This window comes from Saimiri boliviensis, chromosome 1 (genome assembly GCF_048565385.1).
Source record: "Saimiri boliviensis isolate mSaiBol1 chromosome 1, mSaiBol1.pri, whole genome shotgun sequence".
In the NCBI taxonomy this organism is placed as follows: Eukaryota; Metazoa; Chordata; class Mammalia; order Primates; family Cebidae; genus Saimiri; species Saimiri boliviensis.
In genome coordinates, this window is record NC_133449.1 from 28,997,556 (window position 1) to 29,015,486 (window position 17,931).

General features: G+C 54.1%; 1 protein-coding gene across 1 annotated transcript in view; it reads right to left on the bottom strand.

The window, feature by feature from the left end:
* The window catches only part of ALK (ALK receptor tyrosine kinase), a 769,803-nt gene that overhangs the window by 39,909 nt on the left and 711,963 nt on the right, over positions 1-17,931 (bottom strand). Inside the window, exons 14-23 of the mRNA XM_003941519.3 lie at positions 16,430-16,561; positions 15,186-15,330; positions 11,765-11,947; positions 10,461-10,559; positions 9,827-9,979; positions 8,325-8,429; positions 6,212-6,398; positions 5,407-5,497; positions 5,236-5,300; positions 3,589-3,718 (exon numbers count right to left, since the gene is read on the bottom strand). Of these exons, the coding sequence (XP_003941568.3) occupies positions 3,589-3,718; positions 5,236-5,300; positions 5,407-5,497; positions 6,212-6,398; positions 8,325-8,429; positions 9,827-9,979; positions 10,461-10,559; positions 11,765-11,947; positions 15,186-15,330; positions 16,430-16,561 (1,290 nt within the window). The remainder of the gene's footprint in view (positions 1-3,588; positions 3,719-5,235; positions 5,301-5,406; positions 5,498-6,211; positions 6,399-8,324; positions 8,430-9,826; positions 9,980-10,460; positions 10,560-11,764; positions 11,948-15,185; positions 15,331-16,429; positions 16,562-17,931) is intronic.

The following is a 17,931-nucleotide window of genomic DNA, read 5'->3' on the forward strand; positions in this document are numbered from 1 at the left end:
AGAGGAAGGAGGGAGAGGGAGGGAGAGAGGGAGGGAGAGAGGGAGGGAGAGGAGGGAGGGAGAGAGGGAGGGAGAGAGGGAGGGAGAGAGGGAGGGAGCAAAGAGGGAGAGAGGGAGAGAGGGAGGGAGAGAGAGGGAGGGAGAGAGAGAGGGAGGGGAGAGAGGAGGGAGGGAGGGAGAGGAAGGGAGAGGGAGGGAGAGGGAGGGAGAGGAAGGGAAAGGAAGAGGGAGGGAGAGGGAGGGAGAGGAAGGGAAAGGAAGAGGTAGGGAGAGGGAGGGAGAGGGGGAGGGAAAGAGGGGGAGGGAAAGAGGGGGAGGGAAAGAGGGGGAGGGAAAGAGGGGGAGGGAAAGAGGGGGAGGGAAAGAGGGGGAGGGGAAAGAGGGGGAGGGAGACGGGGAGGGAGAGGGAGAGGGAGAGGGGGAGGGAGGGGGGAAGGGAGGGGGGAAGGGAGGGGGGAAGGAAGGGGAGAAGGGAGGGAGAGAGGGAAGGGGAAGGGGGAGAAGAGGAGGGGAGGGAGAGAGTGGGGAGGGGGATGGAGGCAGAGGGGGAGGGAAGTGGGGAGGAGGAGAGGGGAGGAGGAGAGAGGGGGAGGGGAAGAGAGGGGGAGGGGAGGAGGAGAGAGGTGGAGGGAGAGGAGGAGAGAGGGGGAGGGAGAGGAGGGGGAGGGAGAGGAGGTGGGGGAAAGAGAGAGGGTGAGGGAGAGGGGAAAAGGGAGAAAGGGGAAGGGGGAGAGGAAGGGGGAAGGGGACAGAGGAGGGAAAGGGAGGGGAGAGGGGGAGAGGGAGCGGGGGAGGGTGACAGAGGAGGGGGAGGGGGAAGGGGGAGAGGGAGGAGGAGAGGGAGAGGAAGGGGGAGGGGACAGAGGAGGGGGAGGGGGAAGGGGGAGAGGGAGGAGGAGAGGGAGAGGAAGGGGGAGGGGACAGAGGAGGGAAAGGGAGGGTGAGGGGGAGAGGGAGATGGGAAGGGGGACAGAGGAGGGGGAGGGGATGGGGACAGAGGGGGGAAGGGGGAGGGGGGACAGAAGAGGGAAAGGGAGGGGGATGGGGAAAGGGAGAGAGGAGGAAGGGAAGGGGGAGATAGAGGGGAGGGGGAAGAGGGGGGACGGGAAGAGGGAGGAGGGAGAGAGGGAGGGGGAAGAGGGTGAGGGGAGGGGAGGAGACAGAAGGGGAAGGGAGGGGGAGGGAAAGGGAGAGAGAGGAGGAGGGGGGAGGGGGAAAGATGGGGAGGGGGAGTGAGGGAGAGAAGAGGGGAGGGGACAGAGGAGGGGGAGTGGAGAGGGGGATGGGGAGTGAGGGAGAGAGGAGAGGGGAGGGAGGGGAGAGGGGGAGGGGGAGGGGGGCAGGGAGGAGAGAGGAGGGGAAGAGGGGGGAGGGGGGGAGAGGGGATAGGGGGAGGGGGGAGAGGGGGGAGAGGGGGGAGAGGGGAGAGAGGGGAGAGAGGGGAGAGAGGGGAGAGAGGGGAGAGCTGGGAGAGAGGGGGATCCTATTTCTTACTCCTGCTCCCTCCTGCCCTTAAAGTCCTTGAACTTTCCACGTGCTGGTTCCCAGACTCCCTTTGCAAAGTCCCTCTCCTTTGCAAAAGCCTCAGGAAGGTCCAGTGGGAGAACCAGAGCTGTGCCTCTTCCCAAGTGTGATGCCGCATGCCCCCCACTGCCATTAACGCTGCTGAGAATCTCAGGGCCTGAGGACCAAAGGCTCTGCCTCCTAGGCGGTGGTGGAGAGCCAGTGTATCTGACGCCTGGACCCTGGAGGAGATGCCTGGATGTCTGGCAGTGCCGGCTTCAAGGACCCAATCCCACCTTGATAGTTCACAGCCCAGAGGGGATCACTGGATAAGCATTCGGTTGGAGACAGCACTGAATCAGGAGTCACGAGGCCCGAGTTCTAGTCCCAGCTCTCCCGCTTCCTGTGTGGCCATGACAAGTCCCATAACCTCTCCGGGCCACAGTTTTCCCACCCATAGAACTGGGGCGAGATCTGCATTGTCTGTTCATAGGGTGGTGTTGAGATGTGGAAGCTCTGAGGATGCTGGCTGATGAGGGCTCTTCTGAGACAGGGGTAGTCTTTATCTCTCTGCTCCTTGCCCAGTCCTCTTGCCAGGTGTGCCTAGGGGCATGCATATTCCTCTTTTCAAAGAGGAAGACGGTATTCTTCATAGATGCTAAGATGGGTCACGCAGTGGGTTGTAGAAACAGAATGGAGGCTCCTAAGGTGAAGAAGGTATATTACATGGATCCTGCCTGAAGGTGGAGATCAGAACAGCCATGACCTTGCAGGGCTTCCGCCACCACTTTGAGTCCCTGTGAGTAGTGCGGTCAGGCTGGGGCTCCCGAGGGCATCCGGGAGCAGCTGGCTGTCAGTCCTTCACTGCTTTCCTGGGGCGGAAGTGTGGTCACTGCTTTTACTGTGCAAGTCTTCCTTGTATCCCCCCCCATATTACAGCGGTTCCTTGAGGAAGCTTAGATCCTAACCCTGCGGACTGCTCAGCTCCTGTTCCTGGTATCCAGGGCCTGCTGAACACTTGCAGACCCAGGCATGGACAGCGGGGCTCTGGGTCTGCCCAGAGTGCTATGTTTAATAATTTAGATCCACCTCTGAGATGTCCAACCCTCAGATCTCACCTGTGAAGATACCCAGGTTAAAGATTAAAGACTGCCCTAAACCACGTGGGCATCTAATGGTCAAGTTGGAGCTGGAAATTGGGATTCCTGGGTCCACCCTGGGTATCTTCACTTCCCAAGCTCTGTTTCCTTAACCATAAGATGTGTGTAGCACCTTCCTAAATACAAAGTTGGAATGTCCAGGCATTATTATTCTGACTTGAGACATGAGGAGAGTGGGCTCTGTGTGAGTAGCTGCAGAGTGACCCGCCCAGGTCAGTTTCCTGAGTAGCGACATGGCTCGCACACAAGTTCCCCTGTGTTCATTCATCTCTAGTTTGGTTTCCCAGAGTCAGCGGGCCATGAGAAGGGATCCGGGCTGTAGAATGCCGACATGGTTTGGATTTGTGTCCCTGCCGAAATCTTATGTTGAATTGTAATCCCCAGCATTGGAGGAGGGGCCCTGTGGGAGGTGACTGGATCATGGGTGGATTTCCCCTTGCTGTTCTTGCGACAGTGAATTCTCATGAGATCTGGTTGTTTAAAAGTGTACAGCACAGCACCGCCCCCCTCTTCCTTCTGCTCCAGGCATGTAAGACATGCCTTCTACCCCTTCTGCCATGATTATAAGTTTCCTGAGGCCTCCCCAGCCATGCTTCCTGTACAGCCTGCAGAACCATGAGCCCATTAAACATCTTTTCTTTATAAATTACCCGGTGTCAGGTAGTTCTTATAGCAGTGCAAGAATGGACTAACACAAATGCATTGCAGGTGCCTTGGACAAACTCCTTGGAGCTGGGGCTCAGCCATCATCTACCTCTGTTTTCTGTCCATTCCCTTACAGCCAGTCACCCCTCTATCCAAGCCCAAAATTGACTCCCTGGGTCCCACCAGGGGGAACTTGCTACCCAGGCTGCCCACTCTTGGTCCTTCCATCCTTGCTCCTGTTCTTGGCACAACCGCTGCAGCAAAACTGGTTCTCACTCACCGGGCGAGGGCGGGTCTCTCGGAGGAAGGACTTGAGGTCTCCCCCGGCCATGAGCTCTAGCAGGATGAACCGGGGAAGGGCTTGCAGGCTCACCCCGATGCAGCGAACAATGTTCTGGTGGTTGAATTTGCTGCAGAACAGAAGAGGGTATAACCAAAATTAACTGAGTCCAGGCAAATCTTAAGTTGCGGGGAGCAGGATACAAAGTTACATTTTCAGCAGCTACAATGCATAAATGCATTCTGTGAATATGGGGATCAGGAGTCCCGCCCTGAGCCTGAACCCAGAATCTCACTGGTGAACAGGTGAGGAGAACCAGGGCGGCTCTGCAGGAGTTCTGTTTGCAGGAGAGTGGCCAGAGGCGGGAGGATGCTGCACAGACCCTGGGGTGAAGAGGTGTCTCAGGGGCAGGAGGGTGACCTTCTCAGACACTGGTGCATGGACTGGGCACTAGAATTCGTGATTAATTTCTCCCAGGAAGGCCTCAGGCAGAAGGTGAAGGAAAACAACTGCTTCTAAGAGAGACTAAGTCAGACTCGCCAGGTGACAGCGTGTAAAACCGAGCCAGGAGAAGGGCTCACAAGTCCATCAGTTTCCCGTGGATTCTCCATGGGAGGGACACAGATTTGGGGTTTCTTGTTAACATGATCCCTTTAGGACACACAGGGCAGTGGGGCCTAGGAATTCCACATGGGCCAACATCTGCATGCATGTGTGTGCATACATACACGTACATACACATATATACACACACCCCCGCCCCAAGTGTTGAAAGACTGGGTGATTAGATACCAACATATAATGGTTAGTTACTACCAAGTAGTGAGATTAAGTGATTTGGGTCTCCTTCAATATAATCTCATACTTGCCAAGTTTTATTCGTAATCAGGAATTAGATGTATCATCAGAAAATAAATGTTATTTTGTGTGTCCTCCTGTGGCTCCAGACTTCACAACCACATCACTCACACTGCCTGGCCTTGTTACCCCTGGCCACTTCCACCAAGGGGACATCCTAGTCTGCCCCCACCTGCCAGGATGTTCAGAGTCTTCCCAGCGCAATAGGGGGCCACGAGCCCCGACCTGGTCTTGAGGTCAAACGTCTGCCTCCTCCTTGAGGGGATCTGCCGTCACAGCGGATGCCCTCGGGAGCCCCAGGCACTGAGATCCTGAGCTTAAATCCAGACCCTGGAGCCTCAAGTCAAAAGGCACAGCCAGCCGAGACTCAGCCCTGCTGACGGGAGGCAAGGATGGGGTGACATCCCATTGTAGTAGGAGCCCATTTACTGGGATTGGTGAAGGGTCTTGGAAGGAGATTACATCTTGTATTGTCAAAAGCTAGCACGTTCCACTTCTCAAGGAACAGTGAGGGAAGAAGGACCACTGGGTAACAGGAGGGGTGCTGGCTGCAGACAGCGATACCAGTGCGATCATGCTGCCACACAGATTTAGTTTCTGAGACAACCATCAGGGGTTGTTCCATTCTGGTTAAGAGGTGTCTAGAATGTTTGGGAGTCGCCTACTGGAGAAGAGGGGACATGCTGGGGACACCACCATTTCCCTTGGAGACATCAATCTATTAGAAAGGTCTCCAGGTTCTTTGCGGCGGTGGGGAGGTGGGGTGAGGGTGTCTCTCTGTGGCTTTACCTGATAATCAGGGCTTCCATGAGGAAATCCAGTTCGTCCTGTTCTGAGCACACCTCAGGCAGCGTCTGGGCACAGAAGGGGAGGGTGGGGAGGAGAAGGAGGCTGAGCTGAGAGCCACAGTCTACAGAGACCGCAGGTCAAGGTCAGGTTCGTGGGTGAGCCACTTCTTACCTTTACAGCCACTTGCAGGGGACTTGGGTCACTGGGCATTCCAGACACCTGGCCTTCATACACCTCCCCAAAGGCGCCATGGCCCAGACCCCTGTGCAAAGGAGAAGACAAGGTGAGACAGAGTCAAATGGGCCACAAGGAAGAGGCAGCTGGGGCTCCTGAGCCCAGGCGTCACATTTAGTGGACACACACGAGAGGCAGGGGGCAACACACACACTCGGGAGTAACTCCCTCCACATGGCTTTGCTTTGCAGTCTTGGGCCGCCGGTTCTTCAGGGGAAAACCATTAAGGATTCCAGCCAGGGATTCTTGACAATGGTCAACTGTTCATTCATTCAATCAGTAGTTAGAGTCTTTGCTATTAGCCAAGGGCATAGGGGGCATAAGCCATGGCTTTTCCCTGGGGAGGCTCATGCTCCTTGGGGAGAGACAGATCACCAGTGGGTACTGGCTGGGGAGTGTGGCAGTGAGTGGCAGAGGAAGGCACAGCTGCTCTAGACGCTCAGAGGAGAGGCCCTTTGCTTCCCTGCTCCCCTGGAGGGAACGGGTGCCAGGAGGGCTTGGAGAGGGCATACCTGAGTACATGCTGGGAGCCCTGGCTCTCTCATTGCATACACTCCATAAACATATAGGAGTTAATGTGAACCAACATACATGGCCCTGAATGTCAAGCCTTGTCCTCCCGGGAGGGCCAGGGGTGCCCGTAGAGAGGGCTCTGCTGGCCTTTTGTGGCTGGAGGAGTCTGGAGTGGTGATAACATTCAGCCCCCCGACTGCACCCCCTCTCCTCCCAGCAGGATGCTCACCGAATGAGGGTGATATTCTTCCGTGGCACCTCCTTCAGGTCACTGATGGAGGAGGTCTTGCCAGCAAAGCAGTAGTTGGGGTTGTAGTCTGTCATGATGGTCGAGGTACGGAGCTTGCTCAGCTTGTACTCAGGGCTCTGCAGCTCCATCTGCATGGCTTGCAGCTCCTGGTGCTTCCGGCGGTACACTGCAGACGGATGGTCGGCTGCAACATGGCCTGGACCAGGCAGCCTGGTTCTTGAAGCACTATACAGGCCACTTCCTACAGGAAGCCTCCCTGGATCTCCCCATGTCCTCCCCTGAGCTCTGAACCTTTCCACCATATTTAGAAATACTAACAAAATGATTATAGATGTGAAGGTGTGTCTTTAATTGAAACATTATTTAAAGTAAATATATAGCAAAAAAATCACATATATGGGTAAGAATTCTTTGTATTATACAGGGAAGTCATGTTAGTCAGGGTCTTCCAAGAAGTAGACTGGAGATGGGATTAGAACCAAGATGTTCTGCAGATTTTATTAGAAGTAGTGCCCATGAGAGAAAATGGGGAGGGAGCCAGGGAAGGCCGGGTAAACCAGCAGACAATTTTGCAAGTCTGACCCCATGTGAAGGAGGGAGGGGGGAACGTTGGGCAGAAGCCCCCTGGGTGCCATGCACCCTACGGAAGTTTCAGCAGGGCCCTAAGGGGTTCTGGAGCCTAAGTCGGTTATCAGCAGAGTCCCACAGCTCCCAGGAATTGGCTTGACTTAATATTTCTGCTGTGCTCAGCCACCGGGTAGGGCAGCTCCCGTGCGATCACAGCAGTGGATTTGAGGGCACAGCTGGGATCTTGGTCATTGTGTTTCCTGTAGTTGTGGAACTGCCAAGCCACAGAGTTGGAGAAGAGCCACGTCATGAAAAGATCTCTGAACTGGCATCTGGGGACCTATGTTCTAATTCTACCTCTTGTTACTTACAAGCTGAGCCACGATGGCCAGGCCACAGGATCTCCTTGGACTGCAGGTTTCCTCTCTGTGAGCAGGGATGGTAACTCCTGCCTGTTTCCCTAACCATCCCCACTCTCCATCCTCTAGGGTTGTCAATGAAATGAATTCACTGACATAAAATGGTTTTGAAAAATTCTAAAGAGCTCTACCAATGTGAGTGACCATTATCACTCTTACATGTAAGGATGTTCTGGAAGACAAACTCCATGGGAGCCAGAACGAAACTGTGACTTGGAGGGTAGATTCTGTGTGTAGAGCCCAGCCCCAAACAATGGGGCCAGGGCAAATGAGTCACCCGCTCTGTGCTCAGTTCCCTTATCTATGAAATGGACCAGCCATGATCAAATTAGGGTTACTTAAGGATGGCATGAACCGAAATGTGTAAATTGCCGAGCACGTAGAAGCACGCGAAAAGTGTTAGCTCATATTATCCTGTCCCTTTGAGGGATGGCACCATATGGGGACACAGCATGTGCTGCCACCTCTCTTCTACCGGCAGATCCCCTCATCTGCAGGGGCCTGGCCTGTGAGGGCTCCCAGAAGCCTTTCCCTCTGCCCTCTTCAAGCCTCTGTCCATCTGTCCTGGGCATGTCTCTGCCAGCAGTAAGAACTGGTGGGTACCACACAGAGCTCTCTCTGACCTGCGGGTCAGCTCACCTTGGCTCACAGGCTGAACAGAAACATACTCAAGCTGATTTTCCCATCTCTCTGCCTGGAGGGTGGTGGGGGGCTGCTCTGGAGAAGAGTGGGGTAGTGCATGATATAGGGTGAGAGCCAAACAGGAGCTGTGCCCAGAAGCACATGGGAGCTGGAAGTGAAGTCTGGGGTGGAGGCAAGCTTTCACCATCGTGATGGACACTGAAGAGAGCTCCCCACCCCGAGCAGGAGGTTACACACGGGGCTGAGGTGCAGAATCAGGGACTCTGCAGGGAACAGCAGCTGCTCTCGTTGGGAGAAGGCTGGGAGCTTCAGTTCTGGTTTGGCCTGGGCTGCCTTAATCACCACCCCATCCAATTCCAGGGACTAGCAGGGTGGAGTGACCCCTTGGCGTCCACTGCACAGCCTGGGACACTATTCCCTGCCTTCCCACCCCCCTGGGAGTCCCTGGGGTCCTATGCACTCACCGATCATGATGCCAGAAAAAGCCAGGACCAGGGCGGCCACGAGGGCAGAGGTCACCACAGACAGAATCAGCGAGAGTGGCAGGTGTGGCTCCGGGGTGGGCGACACTGGAAGACAGGTCCCAGGAAGCCACTGACAACCACACCAGTTCTCCTTTGAGCTGGTCCCAAGTCAGAAATAACCTCCCCAGCTGGGACAAAAGCTATCGTCTCCTTCCCATCACTGGAGACCTTGTCACACCTTTCTTTCCAGGGGACCATGAGCAGGACCAGACTCATCCTGTTTTTACAGGCTTTTAGCAGTAGCTTTTGGGTGGAGGGAAATTGAACAGGGATGAATATCCATGGTGGGATGTTGGTTCGAAACATGAGCTGCACAGCTGTAGGGCGAGGATGGAAGGTGACACAAAAGCGGATCTGGAAGAGAGGTGCGGGCGTTGGGGACTCAACAACAGGGGGCGCCGTAAGTGATACCCGCTGAGGCTCGATCACTTCCCTGCGGCTTCGAGGCACTGGGCTCAGAGCCGAGAGGGGTCCTGTGCCCTCTGCTGGCCACACCGCACGGAGGCATCGTGCTTGGTACTGGACACTACTTTTCAAAAGGGATGTCGACAATGGAACACATGCGGAAGGACGCCAGCGTGGGGAGGACACACAAAAGTGCATCTTGTATGAACGGTTGCAAACAAACTGGGGTTGCTCGATCTGAAGAAGATTTAGAGCAAGCGGATAGGGCCAGGCGTGGTGGCTCCCGCCTGTAATCCCAGCACTTTGGGAGGCTGAGGTGGGCGGATCACCTGAGGTCCGGACTTTGAGACTAGCCTGGCCAACATGGTGAAACCCCGTCTGTACCAAAAGTACAAAAATTAGCCAGGCGTGGTGGCACACGCCTGTAATCCCAGCTACTCGGAAGGCTGAGGTGGGAGAATCGCATGAACCCAGGAGCTGGAGGTTGCAGTGAGCCGAGACCGCACCATTGCACTCCAGCCTGGGTAACAAAAACAAAACTCCATCTCAAACACAACACAACACAACACAACGCAACACAACACAACACAACACACAACACACAACACACAACACAACACACAACACAACACAACACAAAAGGAGGAGGATCGGAGCACCGTCTTCAAAAGCTGCTGCTGTAAGGAAAGCTAGGAAAGGAAGGTTAAGCGACAGGCCTTAGCTCTGAGACTCCCCAAGGGAACAGTACCTTAGGAACAGTGACATCCCTGTCACTGGGCATGTTTATGTGGAGACAGGATGGGCCTCGGTGGGGATGGCAGAGGGTTTATTCTATACCAGAGGACTTTTGAGACTCCTTCAGGACCTATGGCCCACCTTTCACACAGTGGTCAGAGCACTCGCGCTGTGGCAGATCGGGGAGGGACAGAAAGCTTACAAAACCCAATCCAGGGTATCCTGGAACCCAGAAACCATTTGTGGTCATGGGCCAAATCTCAGGCTCCAAGCCCCTCTGCTTCCCCTGCTCCCCGCCTTACCAATGCAGGAGACACCATCCTCTGCCAGCACCGTCCCATGGTCACAGAAGCAGATGACCTTGTGGCTTTCGGGGTCCATGTGACATTCGTCTACCTCACAGTGACTGCAGTTTAGATAATGCTTAATATTCACTTCCCCGTGGCCTTCCATCACTGGTGACAAGGAGGGTGGGTTAGTCTCAGGCAGAGCCTGCCTCCCTCTTCCCAGCCTCAGTGCTGTGTCTCCAGGCGGTCCCTTGTTCCTAGGTCCCATAGCCACTGGAGGCACAACTGTGTGGGGGAGTGTTCCTGTGCATGTGGCGAGGGCAGCAAAGGCAGTGGACCTAGGCGCCTATGGATGTCTGCGTTTCCGTTGGTGGGGTGGGGGTGGGAAAGCCCATGCACGTGATCGTTAGGTTGGCTGGTGCAGGTATCGGGCTATTTTTATATTTCCTAGGATTCTGCCTCTGCATTCATATTAAAGCACACATCCTGACTTGCAGAAAACATGGTGACCTGCGCCATAGGCAGGCTTGCCCGCCAGGGACCCATAATTGTGCCTCTGTATCCCGGACACGTGACAGAGACTCAGGTTTTGGCTTGGTGGGAGGACTGACCTAAGGAAGTTTGCTCTGCTGCCTGGCAGAGGGGCTACCTTTTAAAGCTGGGGTGTACAGGATGCCCAGTGGACTGATGAAGGAAACCCCATCTTCCCCATCCATTTCGGGGTCATTGTTTGAGGCTGCATTGCCGCCTGAGTAGCAAACCAGAGTAGAGTTTAACATGGGGCGTGGGTGCCCAAATCTTAACACACATGCACGTCAGCGGGGCATGCAGCTCTGGCCAAGGTTAGGGGATCACTGGGGACCTCGGGGCAGACATATGGGGAGGGAAGGGAGGCTCAGGGCACAGAGGCTGCATGTGGGTCAGCAGAGGCTGGGTATGTGGCTACTTTCCCCTCAGGTCCAGGCCACTTCCCATGGGGAGTCTACCGCTCTGCCAGGGGCCCATTAAGAAGTGGTTAATTTGAGCAACAGTTCAAAAAGTTCTAGTCTTTCCAGGCTGGGATATGCCCACGGTGCCTCTCCCAGGACTGGTCAGGATGGTAGCACTGAAGCTCTCCAGCCCCACTGGGTCAAGGTTGGGGCATGGCGGGGCTTGGGGATTGCGGGAGATGAGCCCCTGTGCCTGAAGGCTCCTGTCTCTCCTTTCACCTGGGGCTGGGCTAACTTTGGGCTCCCCCCTCGGGCTCCTCCCACCCACCCAGCTTGGAAAAGAAGAGCATGTGGTTCACACAAGCATCTTACACACAGCATCAAAGCAAAACACAGACATGAACATCACAGAGCATGCATGGATTTGTCCTAATCTGTGGGGAGAAGGGAGCCATCGTCTCCCAGCCTCTCAGCTTCAGAAGGCTCTGCTGACTGTGCTCCGAAGCCCAGACAAAGCAGCTCGGGTCAATGGCCAGCTGCTTGCTGAAGCGCTGGGCTAAGCCTGCCTGCAGTTGGCCTTGGGAGCAGCTCTCATCAGCAGGAACAGCGGTGCCTTTCAGGAAGCTGGTGGGCTGGGATAGGGAACAGGAGTGAGGAGTCCATGAAACCATACACCAGCCCCTTCAGGAGCTGGCCTGGCCAGGCCATCCAAGGGAGGCTGGGAGAATCCTTACAGGTGACTCAGAGACTCGTCTGGAAAGCCAAAGCCTCTTTATCATTGACTTTGGGGGAGATCAAGAATCACTTGGGATCTTGATGCTGTCGCTGAGGGAGCCTGGAGGCAGGATGCTGGCTCAGAAGCCAACACCCTGCCTCCAGCTGGTCCAGCCAGGCCGAGAGGGAGGCGTGCAGTCACATCACAGTCCAGGGGGCAGGCCAGGGGAGGGTCAGAAGAGGGTAGGGAGGGGAGGAGCCTAGGACTAAGCGGGGAGGGAGTGACACCTTGAACACGAATCATCTTTACCTATATATCCTCCGCCTCCTCCACCTGAGGAGCACCCCCCTCCACCCCCTCCGAAACCCCCTCTTGTCTCCCACCCCCACTTCTTCATGGCCTGGGGGCAGGAATGTCCTCCGGTGGCGCCCTCCAACAAAGATTTTCCGGCCCAGAGCAAGGAAGTGTTATCATTCCAGCCACCTCCACCACCTGTGGGAAGAGTAGGGAGCCCGTGTGAGGATTCTGGCAAGGTCTGATTAGCCATGCTGGCCAAAGCAGCAGGAGGCAGGGCGCCTTGGAGGGCACCTGTACAGCTCCAGCTCCCAGGAGGGGCTCACGTCCAGTGGAGCCTGGGGGTTTCAGATCCACACCAAAACTGAGAGGCTGCTTGCCTTAGGGACACCTGCTGGCCACGGCTGAGTATGCCTAGATGAGAGTGTGTCTTATACACCTGTTTCCTACCAGTCCTCTCTGGCTCAAAAGCAGGGACTGTGGTTGGTTAAGGGTAGGGGGAGGTGGGCACACAGGCAGCATGGCAACTAAACTGGTTCCTCTATCTTCTCTCCATGTCAGCCAAGCCCCGTAGTGCTGGAGCTTCATTTTATTATCTGCCTTCCATCCTAACAAGAAATGGGACTCGCCAATCTCCGAGCAGCCAAATGTCAAAACCCTGCACTAAACTTCCTTGCAGGAATCCTGAACTAGGCACCAGAGAGCCCATTGCTGTCTGTGAAACCCTGGGCAAGAATGCCCCATTCTGAGCCTCTGTTTCCTCACCTGTAACTTGGGAATAATAAGACCCACCTCATGGGGCTGATGCTAGGATCAAAGGAGACAGTGAGTGTATGAAATACTCCATAAACTGCCAGGAGTGGGGAGTGTCAGGAGCTGGAGGGGCAGAACACATGTGTGCAGACGGCCTCACGCCTCAGCTCAGCCTGCAGAGGTTCTCCAGGGCCAGGGGCTCAGGAAGCGCCCCAAGGTCAGGAGCAGAAACCCTGGTGGGCAGACGATACTCTGGCAACAAAGGCAGCCTCGGGGCTGTGCTCCCAACACCTGCAGCTGCTTTGAGCGCTTGCAAAGGAAGCTGTCTACAGAGCCAAGGCTGAACGTCGCCACAGGTTGACCACAAGCAATCTCTTCTGCTGGCCTTTGAGATTCCAGGACATCCCCACATCCCTTGCTGTTCCAGAGGACATGTGAACAGACATCTACAGTCACCCCTCGGTATCTGTGGAGGATGCGTTCCAGGAGCCCTCCGTCACACCAGAATTAAAGGCCCTTTATATAAAATGGCATAGTGTTTGCACATAACCTATGCACATTCTCCCGTAAACAAAATCATCTCTAGATTACATGTAACACCCAATAGAGGGTAAATCTATGTAAATAGTTACTGTATTGTTTAGGGAATAAGTCTACGCATGTTCAGTAAAAACATAACTATCTTTTTTTTTTGTTTTTGAATATTTTTGATCTGTGATTGGTTGAATCCAAGGAAGGCAGAACTGATGGATAGGAAAGGGGGGCTGTACTCTAAACCCCTAAACTCTTTCTGCTGCAGCCGATGGTGCGCGGTGGGGACCTGGTAACTGAAGGTAGAAGGTAGCAACAGCAGGGTGTGTCTATGGGGCCCTGTGGGTGAACCGGCCTGGCAGGGTCTCTGGAAGCACTTGCAGCCGGGAGTCCTTGGGAGACCCAGAAGGACCTGTAGGTGGGATGACTACCTCGCTAGAAAGAGGAAGCCAGGTTTCGAAAATGAAGCTGAGGTCAGGAACAAGCTTGAATCTAGACTGGGGACAAGCAGAGCTGAGGTGAGGCCACCAGGCAAGTTGTGGGGGACTTTGTCAGCCATGAAAACTGCAGGGGTGGGGTGTTGGGCTTGGCTTTCGCCGTCTTCCCTTCTGCCCTCAGAGGAGGCTGTGGGCCTGCCACGGCTATTGTCATGTGGCAGAGAGAAGGCCATTCTGGTGTTTGTGCAGCGCTGTGAGCAAGTACATAAGAAATAAATCAGGACGAGATGGGTGGATACCATGCGCTGTGCTTTCATCCTGCCCAGCCCCCAGCTGAGGAGGCTTCTGACCTCATACCCATCTTGCAGCCTTCAAGTAAGTGTGTGGAAAGGAAAATAATGCATATTAAAATCAGAACACGGTGTCTTAAAGATAAGAACTGGACTGGGTGCGGTGGCTCACGCCCGTAATGCCAGCACTTTGGGAGGCCAAGGCAGGCGGATCAGGAGGTCAAGAGATCGAGACCATCCTGGCCAACATAGTGAAACCCTGTCGCTACTAAAAATACAAAAATTAGTAGGGCGTGGTGGTGTGCGCCTGTAGTCCCAGCGACTCAGGACGCTGAGACAGGAAAATCGCTTGAACCTGGGAGACGGAAGTTGCAGTGAACTGAGATCACACCACTGCACTCTAGCCTGGGTGACAGAGTGAGACTCCATCTCAACAAAACAAAACAAAACAAATGAATTGAGTCTTGTCTCCATCACTAAACAGCTTGGCCATGTGGAGAAAAAAAAAAGTCATCAGGCCTTGGTGAGCCCATTGACTCTTCTGTAAAACAGAAATGGTATCTGTCTGGAAACTCTACAGGGTTGTGTTGACAGTGCATGTGTAACAGATGTGGAGGCGCTCGGTGTTTATCAGGTGCTGGGCCTTGGTAGGGGTGCTGTGAACGTCACTGGAGGCAACCTCACAGTGGACCCCGTGACAGTTTCTACTCTTCTATCTCTAGCTGTCTCTCAACTGGGAGAGAGTTTGCACATTTGTTTTAATTAATCCCAAATCTTAAATGCCTTCTGAGATCCTCCCACAGTCTGATTGTGTGGAAAAGAAAATACAAAAAGGAATTACATTTTTCTGTCTTCAGGGGTGGCTGGCTGTAGAGGAATCAGAGAATTGACACTCTCTTCCCTGTCTGTCTTGCATTTCTGTGCTTCTGGCTCTCACTAATAAGGGAAGAGAACTCAGCCACGGAAAGTCAAGGAGGAGATTTTTCCAGTGGGGATACGTTTGGGTCTGGCAGCCTGGGGGCCTGGAGGTCTGCACCACGGGGGGCTAGGAGGCCTGACTTTGCCCAGATTTCTTTCATCTGCTCACATCCTAACTGGGGGTCACACCTTCCCCTGGAAGAAGGAGGCATCTCAGAGGGAGGCTCTAACAATTGCATTTTGGCAAACCCCAGGGTGGATCAGCTGGCTGGTTGAAAGCTGCTCCCTGCCTCACTTTCTCAGTGACCTTCAGCAATTCCAAACTCCAGGTCAGCAAGATGGACTGCAGAGTTCCTAGGGTGCTGCCTGCCCTCTCTCCCTTGATATGGGTACCAATATCCAGAGCTCCCAGCATCCCAGGTACCCTCAGGTATGCAATGGCATCAGGCCCAGCTGAAGCCCTGGGAGATAGATGTTCCCGGAGAGGGCGGGCTTGTGGCGCTTTACCTGCGGCTCCGGAATTGCCGTTCAGGCCTAGAACGGAGGAGTTATTCTCCAGTCTCTCTGGGTGGAACATGTCTGTCTTGGCCCCGTAGGCCCTGCCGCCACCTCCAGCTGCAATGATCAGGGGCACCGGCACTCCATCCTTCATCTGACCAGGGGAGACGTTCAGACATTGAGAAACCAAGCTGCACTTCCCCGCCGGAGCCCCTAAGCCCTGGTTCATTCACCCTGGCTGAGTGTTTTGCTGGGCAGTGGGGTGACCTGGTGACCTCTCAGTGGTCTGAGGTGGTTTGTGGGCTCTGAACCCTTCTTACAATAGTCCATTGGCTCCAACAGCTTCTCTATCAGTTGGGGTTCAACCAGAGAAGCAAAACCCATATACCAAGAGCAAAAGATGTATTCCAGGAGGTGGGGATTGATCTTAGAGGCTGCTTCCTCTACTTCCTTCAGTCCCTTTCCTGAAGCTCCTCAGGCTGGCCTCAGAGGTCTGGATGCTGGCAATTAGAAGGTCTCTCTGTGCTCCCTTTCCTTCACTCATAGGGGTCTCTGACTCTGACCCCCCCAGATTCAAGATTAAGCCCTCGGCATCACAGTCCCTGTGGGTGGACCTAGCAGGTGGCTTCTGTCTTCAGTTTCTGGCCTGGATGTGATGTCAGAAAAGTCCACCTTAGGACAGAGAGCTGGTTCTGGAGGGCACAGTGGGACCCCCTGAACGGAGGAGGGCAAAGGCTGTGCATGATGAAACTGGGCTGATATATCAGGAAGACGAGAGTCTAACCCTTTCCTGGACAGACAGACTCTCTCTGGGCCTCAGTCTGCTCATCTTTATTTTTTAATTCTTTTATTGGTTTTAGAGACAGAGTCTTGCTCTCTTGCTCAGGCTGGAGTGCAATGGTGTGATCACAGCTCACTGCAGCCTTGAACTCCTGGGCTCAAGAGATCCTCAGCCTTCCAAGTAGCTAAGACTACAGATGCAACCCAACACAAGGGGCTAATTTTTCCTTTTTTTGGTAGAGACAAGGTTTTGCTGTGTTGCCCAAACTGATCTCAAATTCCTGACCTCAAGCGATCTTCCTGCCTTGGCCTCTGAAAATGCTAGGATTACAGGAATGAGCCACCACACCTGGCCCTGCTCATCTTTAAACGGGGATAAGAGCATCTGAGGCGTTTCTCTCCCAGGGCTGTCATAAGGCTCTAACATTGCAGGCACACAGAAATCTGGTGGAATCTGGCAGCGCAGACCATACCTTAAATACGTAGGTGGCTCCGCCCCCGCCTCCTCCTCCTCCTGCCCACTCATGCACACTTCTGTTCACACGAATTTCTTCTTCGATCACATTGTTCTCGCCAATGCAGACTTTCTGGATTAACTGGTTTGTCTGTAGAAACAAAAATCACGTGAGGTTTGTGCATAAACCAGAGTTCTCCGCTTTGCAGCAGACAGAACTTCTATGTTTAAAATCAGGATCTGACCAGCTCTCAAGAAACTTACAGTTGAGTTGAGGAGGCAAAAAAAAAAATACAGTAATAACTGTCACTCTGGGCAGTATTAGGGAAGGACCAAGGGATAGCTTAGATAGAAAATGCAAGGAGAAACGGGGAGAGCGAGCAAGGTTTTATTGCTGTGAGGACTGCCTGTAGGAGGTGGCTTTTAGTTGAGCCTTGAAGGATAGGGAATCCCCCCCAACCCAGAGTTGGGGGCAAAGTTAGGTTGTTCCAAGAGCAGAGAGCATCATTAGCCAGAGGGAAGTGGGCGAGTGGGGTGTGTGGGGAAAAGCACGAGGGTCTCTTTGGCCCAGAAGTCTATCAGGACAGAGAGATTGTCCAGGACCACCTGTTTGGACCCTGTGGGATGAAGAGATCTAAGAATGAAGGAGAAAGGTCCTATGTGGGGAAATAGGGCTGGAAGGAGTGTAAACTAGGTGGATAGAGCGAATTCAACGGAGCAGTCCCATCATAGCTAGAGGTCTTGAAAGCACTGTGAGAAGAGTGCCATTCTCAAACAGCCATAGAGGTTTTCTGAGAAGTTACAGTTCTGAAGCATCAGGAAGAGAGGGGGATGGGGGGTGGGGGGACCAGCAAGAGGCCAGACTCAAGTTTTATTTCCAGTTCTTCTCTGGGAAAATCAGTTTTCCCTTTTGGACATCTCATTCCTCCTAGCTAATGTTCCATTTCTCGCCAATGGACGTCCCTGGCACAGCCCTCTGCTTGCCTTGTGGAGTGAGCCCTGCAGTCATGGTCCTCCACCCACCCCGGGAAACTGTGGCAGGGGTCCTCGAGCTCTGATCCTCCAGTGTGGCTGGGAATAGAGACAACAGAGGTTGTGTGGCATTTACTGAGGTCACTACAAGTAAGGCGCCTAGTGGAGCGTCTCACACTCACACGTGGTGGGAGCTGAGTAAACGGCTGCCATTCTTACTTGTTTTGCGAGACAGAGTCTTATTCCATGCAATACAGAGCAATGGCATGCCTCCCGGGTTCAAACAATTTTGGTATCTCAGCCTCCCGAGCATCTAAGACTATAGGTGTGAGCCACCATGCCTGACTAATTTTTTGTAGTTTTAGAAAAGATGGGGTTTCACCATGTTGGCTGGGCTGTTCTCAAACTCCTGGCCTCCAGTGATATGCCTGCCTCGGCCTCCCAAAGTGCTGGGGTTACAGATGTGAACCACCATGCCTGGCCAGCTGCTTTTTTTTTTTTTTTTTGAGACAGAGTCTTGCCATGTTGCCCAGGTTGGGGTGCAATGGC